The 17,403-nt window shown below is 38.5% G+C and overlaps 1 protein-coding gene across 5 annotated transcripts; it reads right to left on the minus strand.

Moving 5' to 3' along the window:
- Nucleotides 1–2,777: 2,777 nt before the first annotated feature.
- LOC117889573 (REST corepressor) lies at nt 2,778–17,403 on the minus strand. Of its 5 annotated transcripts, none has more exons than XR_004648511.1 (11): nt 16,225–16,552; nt 16,107–16,154; nt 15,914–16,048; nt 15,492–15,706; nt 15,253–15,426; nt 5,810–6,192; nt 5,310–5,529; nt 4,489–4,683; nt 3,768–4,421; nt 3,438–3,696; nt 2,778–3,322 (listed from the first exon to the last, which is right to left on the minus strand). XR_004648511.1 is itself a non-coding variant. In XM_034793973.1 (11 exons), the coding sequence occupies exons 2-11, from the start codon at nt 16,451–16,453 to the stop codon at nt 3,628–3,630; spliced, it is 2,322 nt and encodes a 773-aa protein (XP_034649864.1). In that variant the 5' UTR covers nt 16,454–16,552; nt 16,901–17,403; the 3' UTR covers nt 2,778–3,627. The 5 variants fall into 5 exon arrangements, 3 of the variants coding, with proteins under 3 accessions (XP_034649864.1, XP_034649865.1, XP_034649866.1); XM_034793973.1 differs by adding an exon at nt 16,901–17,403 and having other exon boundaries at nt 2,778–3,696; XM_034793974.1 differs by lacking the exons at nt 5,310–5,529; nt 5,810–6,192 and having other exon boundaries at nt 2,778–3,696.

Here is a 17,403-nt window from a genome sequence, read left to right on the forward strand (position 1 = left end):
CCCTGACTCTGCAGTGTGTGTCTCTAGGGGAGGGTGGCGAGCTAAAGGAGCGTGTTGGCGTGAGTAGTGTTGTTGATGTAGATGACAGATGAAGAGAAAATGTAAAATTTGACAAATAACCGCTAAGGTGCAGATGTAGTACTGAGTACCGGGTATAAGAGTTGTGACGCGGCTTAAGACGCGTCTCACAACGTTCCTCGTCGTTTTTTGTTTGATCCAATTAAAAAATAAAATAAAAATTCGATTTTACCCTGAAGAAAAGGCGGTGCCACGCCCATTTTTTCAACAAACTTTTCTTTCACTATTATACACTTATATCAAAAGACTAATCAAAAAATTTAGTTTCGTTTGGAAGTTATTAATTAATGCCACAAAAAGTGGTCATGCCCCATAGTGCAGTGGGAGTCTGGAGGCAAAACTTAATAAGGTCGGAAACCAATTTACTCTTTGAGTACAGGGTGTAAAAACGAGTAGGAACGTTTGTGAGACGCTTCGTACGCGTCAAAACTTTTATACCCGGTACTCAGTCAGTATGTATGTATTTACATTAACATGTATGTAACCTTAGTGTAATACATATATATGTACATACATACATATGTATGACCACGAACGACATCGCCTGGAGGCAGTAGTAGGCGCCAGGATCTCCTCCGAGACCTTGGTGCCGATTATGCTGGCCGAACCAAGGGCATGGGAAGCGGCAGCAGAGTTCGCCTCTGCGAACTCTGAGAGTTTTGGAGAGAAGGCGTAAGCAGGTGACGGAGTAGGAGCCTTCGAGCGTGCGAAGCAATGCCTTGCGGCAGTACCGCGCGCGTTAGGCGCCCACTCCCAAATACGGCCCGCACTCAAAATTGTACAAAATTATAAAGCAAGAAAAGACTAGGTTGAAGGAGTAAACGAATGAATACAAAAAAAACGAGAAGGGACGTGTGAGACGCTTCTTACGCGTCACAACTTTTATACCTGGCACTCAGTACTACATCTGCACCTTAGCGGTTATTTGTCAAATTTTACATATTTTCTTCAGCTGTCATCTACATTAACAACACTACTCACGCCAACAAGCACCTTTAGATCGCCACCCTCCCCCAGAGACACACACTGCAGAGTCAGGGCAGAGTCGCGGCAGAGGCAGGGGCAGAGACGTTTAAGGGGCAGAGGCCACAAAATGCGCGAAGCAGAGAGAGAATGAATGAGAGAATGTGTAAAAAACAAATATAAGCTGCGGGACGGGGTGAGTTTGGCCACTGCAAATTAATTTCTTCATTGTGGCTATAATAATGATCCAATCGGATCCCAATTTGGTGATCTGATAGATATGGTCATTCCCTACGGAATGGCGTTTTTAGTTTTCTTTTATCTTCTAAATTGTAGATTTGGGAGGTTTTCGCCCTTTTGCTGGGGCGGGGCTCATTTTTGAAATACACTTGTAACAGTGTGAGCATACAGAAGTCTGGATGCAACATTTGGTGGCTCTAGCTCTTATAGTCTCTGAGTACTAGGCGCTCATCAGGACGGACAGACAGACATGGCTCTATCGACGCGGCTATTGATGCCGATCAAGAATATATATACTTTATGGGGTCCGAAACGTTTCCTTCTTTGCGTTACATACAACCGTTACTCGCACAAATACAATATACCCTATTTACTCTTCGAGTACCTGGTATAAAAAACATATGTAACCTTTTGATTTTGTCTAATTTTAAAATTTTTCTACGTCTATCATATACATCAACAACTACATCACATCTCAGAACATCACGCCCTTTTACTCACTGTCACACTCATCACAATCACAGCATACAGCTGTCTGGATGCATATTAGGTTGCCTTATCTGTGTACTAGGCTCTCATCAGGACGGACAGACAGACACAGCTACATATGTATATCGACTCATGTGATATCACACTGAATTAACTTTTTTTCAAAATTTGGAGCTGAAGTCTTTGGCTCGACACAGTGGGGACTCAGCCGAAAATTGGTAAAAGTCGACGAGCTTTATTGGCGCTTTGAATATATAAAAAACACGTTTCTATCACTTATTAATTTAGCAAGCTGAAATTTTCCACTGTATGACTCAGGCCCGTCGAGACTTCTGCTTGCCGTCAATGACTTCACAATCGACGAACCTTTCGCACATCTGGTCTCGGTCAGAAACAAAGCATAGCCGAAAAGACAATTGAGACTCCGCGAGCTTCCTGTTTATAGGGCGTAGCGAACAGCTTTATGGTCGCTCATGCCACATCTTGGTAGTGTTTAGTCATTGGCATCACACTAAGCCTTAGTGACTAAGGTTACATAAATACTCACAAGCATATAAATGTACATACATACATACATACATATGTATATACTGACAGTACCGGGTATAAACATTGTGACACGTACCACGCGTCTCACAACGTTCCTTCTCGTTCTAGATTTTTACGCTCTCAAATTCCTGCGCTGGGACCGCGCCGGAATTCGTCGCTTTCTATCGTTCGAAAAAAATCTTGTTTGAATATTGCCATTTAAGTTTATGGACGTTACTCATCTACTATTATATAGTCCTAGGCCAAGCGTAAGCCGTTTGCGCCTGGAACGAGGGACCACCATGATTTTCACACGGAGAACTATACATACGTACGTGGCATGGGCACTCGTGGAAAAATCATAGATCCTTATAATGTTGGCCAAGGACAGACTGGCAAAAATTATTCAAGCCATGAAATCCTTCTCGAAAATAATATTTAACGTTTTTATTTGTGTTTCTAAATGGATTTCGCTTCTGTATACATTTTGTCCAGTTATATTGTAATTTATTTAATAGCAACTTTTAGTTGAAGTCGAGCCATCTCTTTGCCGTTCTCAGATGTGTAGAGGCTGTAGCGGTCCCACCGTTTGGAATATATCATTCTTGCGGCTAATGTTGTCTAGAATTTCAAAAGTGCTTCATTACATTCTAATTACAGCTCAAAAAAAAGGGTGATAGTAAAGTTTATAATTTACACTTGTGTAATTCCATCATACTCCATTTTAATTATATTAATAGTACACACAGATAATGTCACGGATGTAGTAACTTCCCCGTGCACTTTTTCTTCGTTTCTGTGGTCTTTACAGAGCGACTAAGCTGCACTTATATTTTATAGGAAAGTATTGTAGCCGTTCTGCCGTAAACCACCAAATCTGAACTTTGAAGCTTCTGGAAAAAACCTTTTTCTTTTCATCCAACTTCAGCAACTTTGTTTCGCCAAAAAATATACACATGTTTTCACCTGTCTAATCAATCTCAGTGTAATTCGAAATACGAATGTTATGTTCGTTTAGGTCATGCTGCAATGTTTTTCATTTAGTAAATGCATCCCAAAAAAGAAATATAACAAAAAAAATAGTCAATTCAATATAAAAAAAATTTAGAAATACTCTTTAAGCCCTATCTTTAACTAACATCTTATGAATGTGCCTGTCTTAATTACCGGTGGTCTCGGCACTAACAGGATGTCGCGGCTTGAATGCAGATTGAGGCGGCTGCACAAAATTTTGCTATATATGTATGTATCGGTATATATATATATATATATGAATGTATATATATATATATCTCATATGTGAACACATCACCGAGCTCCGTAGGTCAGTTACTTTTCGAGAAGTTCCACGCTAGTGCAGAGTGCTATTTTTTTGGCTGGGGGCTGTTCGGCAGACATCTGTTGACAGATACAATAAACATAGTAGTGATAAGAAATTGTTTGCTGGAGCGGCACTGGAGTAGACCTACCACGGTGGAGATTTCGCGTTTGGCATTGGCATTGCCTGCATTTGCTCCAGCACCGTCTGCGTCACCTTTTGAACTGTGATTTAGTGCGGATAACTCTTCGCTGTCGGGCTCTTTCTGATCAACCAATATTGGCGCGGGTGGAGTGTTAACACTCGATAGTGACGAGGATGAGGCACTAACACCGGTATTGGTGCTGCTGATGGCCATATCGCTACTCGAGGTAGTGGCGGTATCCGACTCATCCATAATGGTGATTGTAGCAGTCTTTTTGCCGGTGGGTACGACAACGAGGCTACTGTTTGAATTAACAACCTCAGCGGGTATTGCAATGGCAGTGACAACTGCTGTATCACTGTTGTCGCTTTGTACTTCAGCTGTTACCAGTTCGGGGGTCTCTTTTTTAGCCTGTAACTCCTGATTGGGGTTAAGTCCGTTGTTGCTGGGATCGGTAACCAGCTTATTAACTGAGCCTGAGTTAGCTGCTGGTGCTGACCCATCATCTATCTGTTCGTTATGATCTTCAACACCAGACTCTTCCGACTTTCCAGCCTCATACTCTTTCACGATCTGGTCGAGATTGTATCGACGACGATTGTTTAAGTAGAATGCACGAACATGCGCTTCGGTCTTGGTGGGCACAAGTTTGGCTATCATCTGCAGTTTCAAGGAGGGCATAGCCAGATGATTTTGAATTTCTGTGAATGAAAGAAGTCATACTCACCGGATAGTTCTTTCCATAATCGCGCAAGACGAGGAGCGCCACCTTGATCTCATCCGGAGTCCAACGAGCAGAAGTGCGCGGCTGCGCTGTGGGCGACTCCGAAATCGCTATGGCTGGCTTAGATACAATATCGTCAACATTAATAGCATCGCATTCCTTATCCAACACCTCCATAAGCTGCCTATTTTTTTGTATCTGCAATGGGTCAGGGTGCAGGGGGCATTCAATTGAAAATTGTCATTGGGTCCATGGTTTAAAATTGGGTCTGGTAAACGTGGGAACAAATATGTATACAAATCTATATGCGTGTCGGTGAATGTAAAAGCAGTGATATGAAAATCTCTGATCTAAATCAACCTTATTCTTGGACTTTGTGTCGTTAAAAAGAGCTATTACAATTAATACTGGAAATGATCCTCTAAATAAATCTATACGATACTCTAAATAAAGATTTCCGATAAATTATGACTTTTAAATTTCTAATGATATCATTATTGCGCGCAATGTAAAAATCTTTTTAATTTTTCGAGATTGTTTAATATTATATTATTAAAATGAGCTAACTAAAGCAAAATCTAATCAACGGAGGAAAAAAATATTCTGATATTTTCATTGTACCAACTTTAGCTTAAGTTAAAAGACTTTCTATATCTAGATAAAATACTAGACTATGTGTGGGAAAACCAGTTTTAAATGGTTAGTTTTGTCAAGGTCACAAAAATGTAATTTAAATTTTGTCAGAAGTTCTGCGTGGCAAAACGCAAAAAGAAAAGAACCAGGTGTCATGGATGGAAGAGGGAGGAGTTTTGAAAATATCTTACTTCAACCATTAAAGCGCTGATCTTGCGATCACGTTCGGCTAAATACACGCTGGGGTTCTTGCAGGTGGCGAGGGCAGTGAGATCGTCGTGATTGATGTACATGCCCCTGGGAGGTTTGCGTTTGGAGCGATCGGCAGCCACAATGGCTGCGCTGTTGTGATTAGAACGTCTGGGTGCATTGCTCTCAGGACCGGAAATTGGTCGAAGATTTCCCGTGCGTCTACCATAGGGTCGAGTAAAAGAATTGGACCGTGAAAGATTCGGGAAGGACATTAATCATGTGAGTGTATAATTGGAACAAGGAGCATCGTTGTGGCACAAACAATATTCAATTGAATGCAATATTTATTAAGGAGAAGGGAGAAGAGAGAGAGATTAGAGACTTAGCATTATCTTGATCGTTTGTATAACTTAAAGCGGATAGTAGATACATATATATATATATATATTCTATATATATATATATGTACAGTATACGTTATCCATGAAATTATATCTACCTCCAATGCGTATGACAACTTTTGCACATGCGCCCCAATGGCGAATCGTATAGAACGTGGCAAACCACATTGCACGTTTTGCAAAAACCGCCCACAACCACGCGTCGCGGCGATTTTTCGTCGTTGTTGATATCGCCGGAAATGATTCCGTTTCCAATGCTGCTGTTGATGCCATTGGTTGCAACTTCGGTTGGCAGACCATAGCCTAGTATATTATCGTTGACCGCATTAGAAGCGTAGAAGCACATTTGATCCACGTTCAAGTCGTTGCTGTTGATGCTGTTGCTTCCTCCATTATTATTGTCGCAATTATTGTTGTTGCTGATACAGCTGCTGCCAGCACTGTTACTGCTATTGTTTGTACCATTTTTGTTATGGCCCGTCTGTTGGCGCACAGACCATGCAAAGATTTGATTCATTTTTCGTTTTCGATTTAACGCATTCACAGTGCAGTGGTATCAATTTTATCGATTGGTTGTTGAAATTCAAATTCGAGATCGAATGATTTTATGGGTACAACACGTTATGCTCAATAATTTCGATAGATTGTTTTTTATTTTGTTGATATTTTTTGGTTGTTTTTTTCGGACAATTGGTTGGTTTTATTGACAGTAAATGCAAAGAGAAGAGAAAAACGTATTTGGTTGTTGCTTTAGTTCAGTTGGTAACACTTAACAAGTACAAAATTGTGTTTTTGATTTGTTTGTTTTATGCTGTTTGCTTGATTGGTTGGTTTTTTTTCTTGTCTCTTGATTGCCAGTAAAAACGGTGCTACGCTACCCCGGCTTGCAAGGCTTTACCCACCCAAACCCTTTAAAAAAAAGATCTCATCTTATTTGTGTTTCTTGTTCGACAATCCACAATCTGCAGTTAAATTTTCAAAAATTTAGAATGAGGTGCACTTATTGGGCTGATTTTACGACAGTGTGTTTTAATGTGTGCATACCAATTAATGATTGTGTATTTCTCTCTCTCTCTCTCTCTCTCTCTCTCTCTCTCTTTTTCTCTCTCTCCCTCTCTCTTTCTCTCTCTTCAGGGTTCTCTCTTCGAATGATTAGGGAAATGGAGAGGCTTCGTTAAGACTGTCGTTTACTAAAAGATAGAAAATTGCCAATTTCCACCTCATTAAGGAAATTTACATTTAGACATAGTACGCCTCATTATTTCCAGAGACGAGTACTTAGTGTAGATTGTAGATTAGTGTAGGCAGTAGATTATTTAGGGAATACTTTATGATAACGTCCTTATCAACTCAAATATGGTGTTCTACATATATGTACGATCCATGATCATATTTATAACATTTATATGTGGCTCATTGCGAAAGCGTAAAATGGAAGGCAAACACAGGGATAACGAAAAGGGTCTATTATTTCTACCTTTAAATATCTCTCAATATATACTAAACATATTTATGTATGTAAACACATATGTATGTACATATGTACATACGTATATACATAAGGTTTTCACTTAATTATAAACTCCTTTACCTCGCCACCCTCCCCAATAGACACACACTGCAGAGTCGCGGCAGAGGCAGAGCCGTGTCAGGGGCAGAGGCCATAAACAGCGCGAAGCAGAGTGAGAATGCTGCGGGACGGGGTGGGTTTGGCCACTGTATATTAATTTCTTCATTGTGGCTATAATAATGATCCAATCGCATCCCAATTTGGTGATAGATATGGTCATTCCCTACGGAATAGCGTTTTTAGTTTTCTGATATCTTCAAAATTGTAGATTTGTTATGTTTTCGCCCTTTTGCGGAGGCGGAAGGGGGCGTGGCTCATTTTTGAAATACACTGGTTTCAGTGTGAGCATACAGCAGTCTGGAGCCAAAATTTGGTGGCTCTAGCTCTTATAGTCTCTGAGAACTAGCCGACAAACAAGACAGACAGACAGACATAGACTCGGCTGTTGATGCTGATCAAGAATATATATACTTTATGGGGTCGGAAACGTTTCCTTCTGTGCGTTACATACAACCGTTATTCGCACAAATACAATATACCCTATTTACTCTTCGAGTACCGGGTATAAAAATAAAAATTTAAGTTTCCGCTTTTCAAATGAATCTAAAGAGCTTTAATTACACTAATCGAACTTTATTTTCCTTAAGGAATTGAACCGACTTTCGCATAACTTAAGTGTCTCTAATCTGGTTGTAATGAACTTTGCCATTCTAAAATGGCATGCTGATAAATGCATCTAAAAAGTGTATACAAACACGGTTTAAGTTTACCGTCTGGAAAATGTTAAACTTTCAAATGCAAAACAATTTTGACTTTAAAAACTAAGGAAATAAAAATATACTAAGGAAAAAAGTATATAGGGTATGTTGTGATTGTGGTAACAAAATTTAACACATAGAAGGAAGCGTTTCCGACCCCACAAAGTATTTATGTACATTCGGGAGCAATGATGAGTACATGTTCACAATTACTGATTTTCGTCGCCCATAACTTCTAAACGAATGAAGGCAAGCACACCAATTTTTGTGTGTATTAATAACTGTATTCTTAGCAAACAGGCAATGAAAACAAAGAGAAATGAAAAGCTTTAACAGAGCGAAAAATGACAAGCCAAAACAACTCACATGTACTCACTTTTGCACTTTTCGTTATCTTATATTTCTAAATTTTCTAATCAACAATACGGTCACAGAATTGACGTTAAATATTTTTTGTTATATTCTAGTAATACTAACATAAAATTAAGACATTTTTCATAACAATCGAAGCAGATTTCATGTATTTATTAAATAGTGCCTATGTTGTACCTGAGACTGAAGAAACAACATCGATAAATTTAAAATATTATTGTCTAGCTTGATGAAACACAAGGACATCATATCAAACAAACCGTGAAACATGCCGGTAAATGTAAAATGGTGTGGGGATGTTTTAAACAACCCAATTTGGTGATCTGATAGATATGGTCATTCCCTACAGAATGGCGTTAGATTTAGATTTCTTTTATCTTCAAAATTGTAGGTTTGGAAGGTTTTCGCCCTTTTACGGGGGCGGGGCTAATTTTTGAAATAGTCTGGAGCCAAAATTTGGTGGCTCTAGCCCTTATAGTCTCTGAGAACTAGCCGACAAACAAGACAAAGATATGGTCATTCCCTACGGAATGGCGTTTTTAGATTTCTTTTATCTTCAAAATGTTAGGGTTGGGAGGTTTTCGCACTTTTGCGGGGGCGGAAGTGGGCGGTGCTCTTTTTTAAAAATACACTTGTAACAGTGTGAGCATACAGAAGTCTGGATGCAAAATTTGGTGGCTCTAGCTTTTATGGTCTCTGAGATCCAGGCGCTCAACAAGACGGACGGACGGACAGACAGACATGGCTCAATCGACTCGGCTATTGATGCTGATCAAGAATATATATACTTTATGGGGTCGGAAACGTTTCCTTCCGTTATTCGCACAAATACAATATACCCTATTGACTCGTCGAGCAACGACAAGTCTGAAAGCAACGTGGTGGAGGAGGAAACTGAAAAAAAAATACTGGTGGGAGGAGTACGACAACATATTTTAAGAGCCATCGAAACCAACTGAACAACTGAGTGAGTTTGTTCACTCACTTAAAAGTTCACTGAAGTGCACAATGTTTACCCACACGATTTTCTCTCAAGGAACCAAACTAATTTTTTCTCAATGATACGGGGCTTAGAAATGGTACACTGAATATATTTACTCAGGAGCTTAGCTCAGCCGTCCCTCCATAGATTTGAATGAGCAACATTTTAATAGTCTCCAAATTAATGCACCTTCACACACACTCAAAAATTGAGTAAGAACGTGTGAGACGCTTCTTTCGCGTCACAACTTTTATATCCAGTACTCAGTAGTACATCTGTACCTTAGTGGTATTTTCAAATTTTAAATTTTACATTTGAAATTTGTTCTACATATGTACATATGTACAGTGCACTATGGGTAAAAAGCCCGTTTTTTTGGCATTTACCAAACCAAAAGAGCTAGAGCTCTACAAATTGGCATGAATGTTCGTTAGACTAAAGTAGGATTTCGGAAAAAAAAAAATTTAGTCATTTGGACCCGCCTACCTCCCGCCCCCATACAAACTTGAACCCATTTACGTCGTATTTATTATAACAGAAGGTATTCAAAAGATAAGAGAGATATGAGAAAAGAGAAAAAAGATTATGAGAAAAGATAAAAAAATATATTTGATTGAATGATTGTTTGGTTAAAAGTAATTTGATTGGAATCGCTCCAACGTACAATTGAATTTCGCTTAGTACTTGTTTAACTGAGCAATAAATTGGATAATTTTCGTTTGAATTGTAATAGTTTCATCTTTAGTCAGTTTTTGTCAATACTCTTTAAATTACAACATTTTATTGCGTCTGCTTCGCGATTGATGTTGGTCCAGACCTCCAGCAGTGCTGCCTGAGTGAACTCGTAAGCATCTGCAACATTTTAAATTTCCCGAAAAGGGGCAAAAACGGGCAAAAAGCATTAACACCACATGATTCAAAAATAGTTGGTTTATAACATGTAACTTGAACCTCTGTGCAGTGGTGTGCTGTGTATAAATAATATTCCACAGAACACACGTGCAATTGTTAGTACCAAGCAAAAAATATACGCGAACAAAACATTGGACAATTAAAAAACTACATACGCGAACAAAACATTGGACAATTAAAAAACTACACACAACTATCAAAAAACATGCATTCATTTAAATACCTCGACCTATTATTTCCATATTTTTACTTTTATTTAAACTTTGAAATCGAGCTAAAATTAAAGCTGCAAGTTGGTCAATGTTTCCCGCAATTTTACAAAAGTCAAAGCATCTAAAAATCAGCCGACTTTGATAGCGCGCAAAAAACATATGGTACTTCTAATCTTCAATCTTCTAAAACCAGATTTGTTCTATCTGGATATTTAGGAATCAGAAAACTTAAGTCGCATTCAAATATTTTACCCAAAAAAAATTACACAAATGCCAAAAATTCGGGCTTTTTACCCATAGTGCAGTGGCGAGAATTTGTGGATACTTGGTTACCACTTTTCAGTTTAAACGCTTGTAAAATCTGTAAAAATTAGTAAATTCTTTTTAATAGCTTCTTTAGTTATTTGGCAATAAAACAAAACAAAAATTAAAACTAAAAAATATCGTCTTCATTAAAAGTTATAATTTTTTTTTGTTAAAAAAGTCAGTATCCACTTTTGCTCGTTTCCAATTTTTTAAATATATAAATTTTCTAAAATGTTTTGTGCAAAGGCCCGTTAGCCTTTATCACACTCAGAATATGCTTGGGTATATTCTCCACTACATTTTTAATGTTCTCGCCAGATATTATGTCCCACTTGGTTTGCATACGGACCTAAAGGTCATGAATACCCTTTGGCACGGACTGGTAGATATAAAATGGGATTTAGATATTTTCTTTGAGTAGACTACTACATTAGGTTATAACTCGCATTATTGCGACAATTTATCACGATTTTAGTTTTCATCGAGTACCCGTTCCGCTGGCAGGTGATATCCAGTATGGGGTTAGCACAATTAAAATCTTAAAAATTTTAAATGTGCCAAATTGGTCTCCAAAAGGCTTATCTAATATTCTTTATTCATCATTCCATCGAAAAGCATGACCTTTAGGTCCGTATGCAAACCAAGTGGGACATAATATAATACCCAAGCATATTCTGAGTGTGATAATGGGTACGGGCCTTTGCACAAAACATTTTGAAAAATTTATAAATTTAAAGAATTGGAAACGTTTAAAAATTGATACATTGACTTTTTAACAAAAAATTAAGACTTTTAATGAAGCCGATATTTTTTAGTTTTTATTAATGTTTTGCCAAATAACTAAAATAGCTATTAAAAAAACGAGAATGGACGTGTGAGACGCATCTTACGCGTCACAGCTTTTATACACGGCACTCAGTCAGTGTACCTATACCGTATTGTTTTTCGAATTTTACATTTGACATTTTACATTTTTTCTACACCTGTCATCTACATCCATATAACTTCTCACGCCAACACGCTATTTTCGCTCGCCCCCCCTCCCCTAGAGCCGCACACTACAGATCCACGTCAGAGGCAGAGCCGCGGCAGAGGCAGAGGCCGCACACTGCACTATGGGTAAAAAGCCGGAATTTTTGGCATTTATGCTATTTTTTTGGATAAAATATTTGAATGCGAATTAAATTTTCTGATTCCTGAATATCAGGATAGAATAAAACTGGTTTTAGAAGATGTTTGCGGAGTACCACACATTCTTTGCGCGCTTTCAAAGTCGGCTGATTTTGATATGCTTTGACATGTGAAAAAGTGCGGGAAACATTGAGCAACTTGCAGCTTAAAGTGTAACTCAATTTCAAAGTTTAAATAAAAGTAAAAATATGGAAATAGTAGGTCGAGATATTAAAATTCATTGCTAATACATGGTTTTTGATAGTTGTGTGTAGTTATTAAATTGTCCAAAGTTTTGTCCGTGTATATTTTTAGCTTGGTAGTAAAAATTGCACGTGTGTTCTGTGGAATACTACTTTTGTTCAGCACACCACTGCACAGAGGTTCAAGTTACATGTTATTAACCAACTATTATAGAATCATGTGGTGTTAATGCTTTTTGCTGCTGGACAGGGTGGGTTTAGCCACTGAAAATTAATTTCTTCATTGCGGCTATAATAATGATCCAATCCAATCTGATAGATATGGTCATTCCCTACCGAATGGTGTTTTTAGTTTTCTTTTATCTTCAAAATTGTAGCTTTGGGAGGTTTTCGCTCTTTTGCGGTGGCGGAAGGAGGCGGGGCTAGTTTTTGAAATACACTGGTTTCAGTGTGAGCATACAGCAGTCTGGAGGTGGCTCTAGCTCTTATAGTCTCTGAGAACTAGCCGACAAACAAGACGGACAGACGGACAGTCGGACAGACGGACAGATGAACAGACAGACATGGCTCTATCGACTCGGCTATTGATGCTGATCAAGAATATATATACTTTATGGGGCGGAAACGTTTCCTTCTGTGCGTTACATACATCCACTTTGTGGTTGGTACGGGCTGAGGGTAGTCACTGCAAATAAATTTCTTCATTCTGGCTATGATAATGATCTAAACTGCTCTGATGATCTAAAAGATTTGGAAGATTTATCTTAAAAATTATGGATCCAGCAGGTTTTCGACATTTGCGGTGGCGACAGGGGGCGTGGCGAAACTTTGAAATACACTTGTAACAGTGTGATATCATAGCAGTCCTAATGCAAAATTTGGTGAATAGCTTTTATAGGCTCTGAGATCTAGGCGGATCAACAATACGGACGGACAGACAGACTGTATCGACTTGGCTATTGATGCTGATCAAGAGTTACCTTATGGGTTTAGAAACGTTTCCTTCTGTGTTTTAAATACATCCACTTTTGTGCACAAATACAATATACCCTATTTACTCTTCGAGTACCGGGTATAAAAAAAAAACTAGGAATAATATCTGCGTATAATTGTTATGATTTTAAAGCAGGGCTCGGCACCCATACAATTAACAAGCCGTTTTTGCGTTTGTGTGTGAAGACAGCACGCAAAACGGAACATTTCACTATATTGGTATTGGTACGAATCAATGTAGTACGCGTGTACGTGAGGGCAGCGCAGCAGCAGCGCATTTTTCCGCACCCCAGGGATAGGGCCGTGCCGAGCCCTGTTTTAAAGGGACATCAATGTACACCATTTATAAAAAATTAGCACCAATATTGCCTCAACTTTCGCTTAATTAGAAGTTTAAAACGAATATGGACGTTTGTGAGACGCTTCGTACGCGTCACAACTTTTATACCCGGTTCTCAGTCTGTATATATGTATGTAAAAACACTTGTAAAAGAGTGATATCTATAGCTATAGCTCTTATAGTTTTTGATGTCCGGGCGGACGGACAGACAGACGTAGACACGGCTACTGATGCTGATCAAGAATATATATATGTATGTATTTTGTGGGGTCGGAAACGTTTCCTTCTGTGCGTTACATAAATCTACTATCATGCTCAAATGAAATATACCCTATTTACTCTATGAGTAACAGAAAGCGCTGAGTTAGAGAAAATGATTAGATTTACAAGATTTCAGAATCACAACGAATGAGTAAACTAAGTTGTAAGTGAATGAATGTCGTACCCTCGATCTCTTACTTTCTACCTCATTCTCTCCTAACACCACACTCTCCTGTGCAATTTGAGCGGTCAACTCTCATGACAAGTGAGGAGCGGTCTGCTTTGTCCATGTCCTAATCATGTCCTTCTTTAATTGTATAAATGCATAGAAAACATGAACACCCACATTATCAGAAGTCGGCATTAATACATACATATATCGCATTTACTTTCGCTGAAGTAGGACTTTGAATTAATTGCCGCGAGAACAACTTTTATTTTTGTGCTTTTGTTTTTTTTTTTAAATATCTCAAAAGCGAACTTAGCACCAGAGTATGGGGCTAATTAAGTTGTACGTTTTAATGGAAAACTATGCGTTCGAATTTTCCTTTCGACCTCAAAAAAATGTCCATATACTTTTATATTTCTTTGAAACTATACTAACATACATATTTGATTAATTGTAACTTTTATATTTTTTTTTTTTGGTTATTACTCAGGGAACTTAAATTGATTAATGTCTTTATATAACTTAATAATTCATAAAAAATAATTTACAAATCAATGATTATCAGTATTAAAGAAAATTGTTTACTGAACAAATGGTTTCTTTGTTAATTGTCTTAGTCTAGTGTAAAACTGATCTTTAGATTTAGCATGTGATAAAATCATAGTCTCTCAATCAAGTCAAATATACTCTGAAATTGCAACTTGCGTTTTTGTACGAGTACGAAGTATTATTAATGTAAGTCTTGTGGATGCTGTTCATTATATTGGTTTTGGCATTAGTATTAGAATGTGTGCGTGCGTGTACTCTGTTAAGTGTTTATGAGATGTATGCAGGCACGGCGGTCATCTGAAAGAATAATGAACTTTGTAACGACGTATACCTCATAGCTGCATGCGCAGAGCTCAGACTTGTAGGAGATACAGATTCAACTTAATATACATACAAATACGAACTTTCACTTTGTTATTAGGCGGGTTTGGAAAGGAGCCTCAATACAAGTATCCGTACAACAAAAAAGATGTCAATCTCTAGCGTTCACAATCAGTCGTTTTTGAAGAGTTAAATAATTGTATATATGTATGTACATATGAAAATTGTACCTAATGAATTGGATCCTTAAATATTTTAGACTATATTAGATTATCAAAAACGAAAGAAAATAACTATATTTTATATATGATATATATTATTAATTAGATAAGTCATGCATATGTTTTGTACATAAATATGTATGGATATAAGATAGCAGGGAATGATCTTTACACTAAAAGTTCCTTTCTACCTGATAATTACCTTGTCATCGTTATCAGACTCCTCATTGCTACCCACTTCACTGCCATTCTCGGAACCATCCTTGACACAAGCCTTCATGGTCTTTTCCTGTCGATCCATTGCACTGCTACGATGACGCGTCTTCTTCCACGAGTAATAGTATTTCACCAAACTTGCGATTGACTTGTCTGGTAGCTATTCGATTTGTTAAGGTGAAACTATGTTAAACCTACATCACAACTCGGCAAAGATTCACTTACCATTTGACGTATGCGATGGAAGCTTTTCCCATGAAACTGAAATGCCTGCTCAAATAAGACTTTGTCCTCAATGGTCCACTCATCAGGAAATGGCGTAAAGTTGGCCAAGTCCATCACGGCCCGCTCCAAGTCGTGTTTGTGCCAGAACAGCATGCCTAGAGCTTGTTCACCGTTGTAGCCGTACTTCTCCTTTGCCACTGAAATGTACTCCTCAACTGCATGTTGACGAGATTTTGTATAAATAATTTACTAAGCAACACAGAGTAAACATCAGACTTGGCATGACATAACACCACCTCATGCAAGTGCAAATCTAAAAATTTATCGAGTATAGAAATGCAGAGGTCAACCGGTCAAATGTTAATTTAAGGAAGCATTTGGATTGGGTATTGTCATGCCACCGAGCTTACTATGTAACGTACGTTTTAGGTCTGGTATCTCTTTTGTTGGCGACCAGACCAAGAGGGCGCGTTCATTCATTTGTTCTGGGCGGCGCTCAACTTCGGCGACGAGTGGCGGACAAACCGCCTGATAGTCGCGTCCAACGCGAATTTTTTCTGTGAATGTTTATTTAGCTTGAGAAGCGAGTGAAATATGAGCAAGGATCTCATTTACCTTCATAGTCAGATTGCTTGGCCTTTGATTTCCCGTTGCGCTTTGTTGCTGGATTTTGGAGAAGAAAGAAGTAGTGAAATTGCTAACTTGAGCACTGGTTGGGCTAACTGCAACTTACAGTTGTCGTCGTCTGAGCTCTCCGGCGTGCCCGCACCCGGTACGATCGTTGAGGCCTTCTCATTGGATTGTGGATTTGTGGTGTTAACAACCCCAGCCCCACCACCTCCGCTCACAACTATGTTCGCATTAGAAGCCACACCACCAGTTGTATTCGTGTTGGGGCTGGGTCCACGCGACCGACGTCCGTTTCGCACCACATCCGTAATGTTGCGCTCAGCCAACACCATTTTGTCCCGTATGAGCTGGGCGCGTTTATTTATTTTCTCCAGTTTGCTAATTAAGTGGAATTTTGCCGTCTCAAACAGTATTACTACGGTCCCAAAAAACTATGAGCGAAAAAGTAAAAAGCGATTTGTTAATAGCCTGCTTATACGTTTATTCACTGCAAAATTCTGGATTACCCGCATACTGCAGGAAGAAAATGTACATAAGTGTTAATCATCTCTTAAAATTTTGCAACGCATTCATCGAGGGTGTGCGTACTTTGTGTAAAACAAACACAACATTGGTCTGGCAAACAGACATGTATTAAACTATACATATGTACATATGTATGTGTATGGGTGAGAGATCTTGCAAATGGCATGCTAGGAAATGTTCATATTCATTGGATTTCTTAAAAAGGTTTGTTTTCAAGGATAATTACGAGAAAATTCCAGATTGAAATGAGTTACCTTTCAGGTTGACCGACGGCAGGCTGCACCAGGACAATAGAAAACCCGCGCTGGAGTGCTGCTACAAAAATGGACGCTCTCTTTCGCTACCGCTTATGTATATGCACAGAACCACAGGCAATAACTGTGGTTAAACTATTTTTTTTTTAAATATTAGTCATTCGGACGCTCAATAAAAAGACAGAAGCGGGTAGGCTTTTTCGTACAGGTAGCCAAAACCAAAACTGAAATGCGAAGTAAAAGTCGCTGGCGTACCTCTCTGGCGGATTCTAGCTCAGCGCACTTTGACTAACACAACCGTAGCGTAGCTTTGTCTATCGGTTGATCTTTTGTCTGTTTGGCGCTCGTATTTTGTGTTGCAATTTTACCCTAAAACTTTAAATTCTTACATTGAAAATATTACATTTCTTTAACTTTAAGTTTATTCAACGGATGGACAGAAAATTTCCGAAATTCTCAAATTTTTGAACTCTGAAAAAACCACGGCTGTAAAGGATAAATGC

Source organism: Drosophila subobscura, chromosome A (genome assembly GCF_008121235.1).
Source record: "Drosophila subobscura isolate 14011-0131.10 chromosome A, UCBerk_Dsub_1.0, whole genome shotgun sequence".
Lineage (NCBI taxonomy): Eukaryota > Metazoa > Arthropoda > Insecta > Diptera > Drosophilidae > Drosophila > Drosophila subobscura.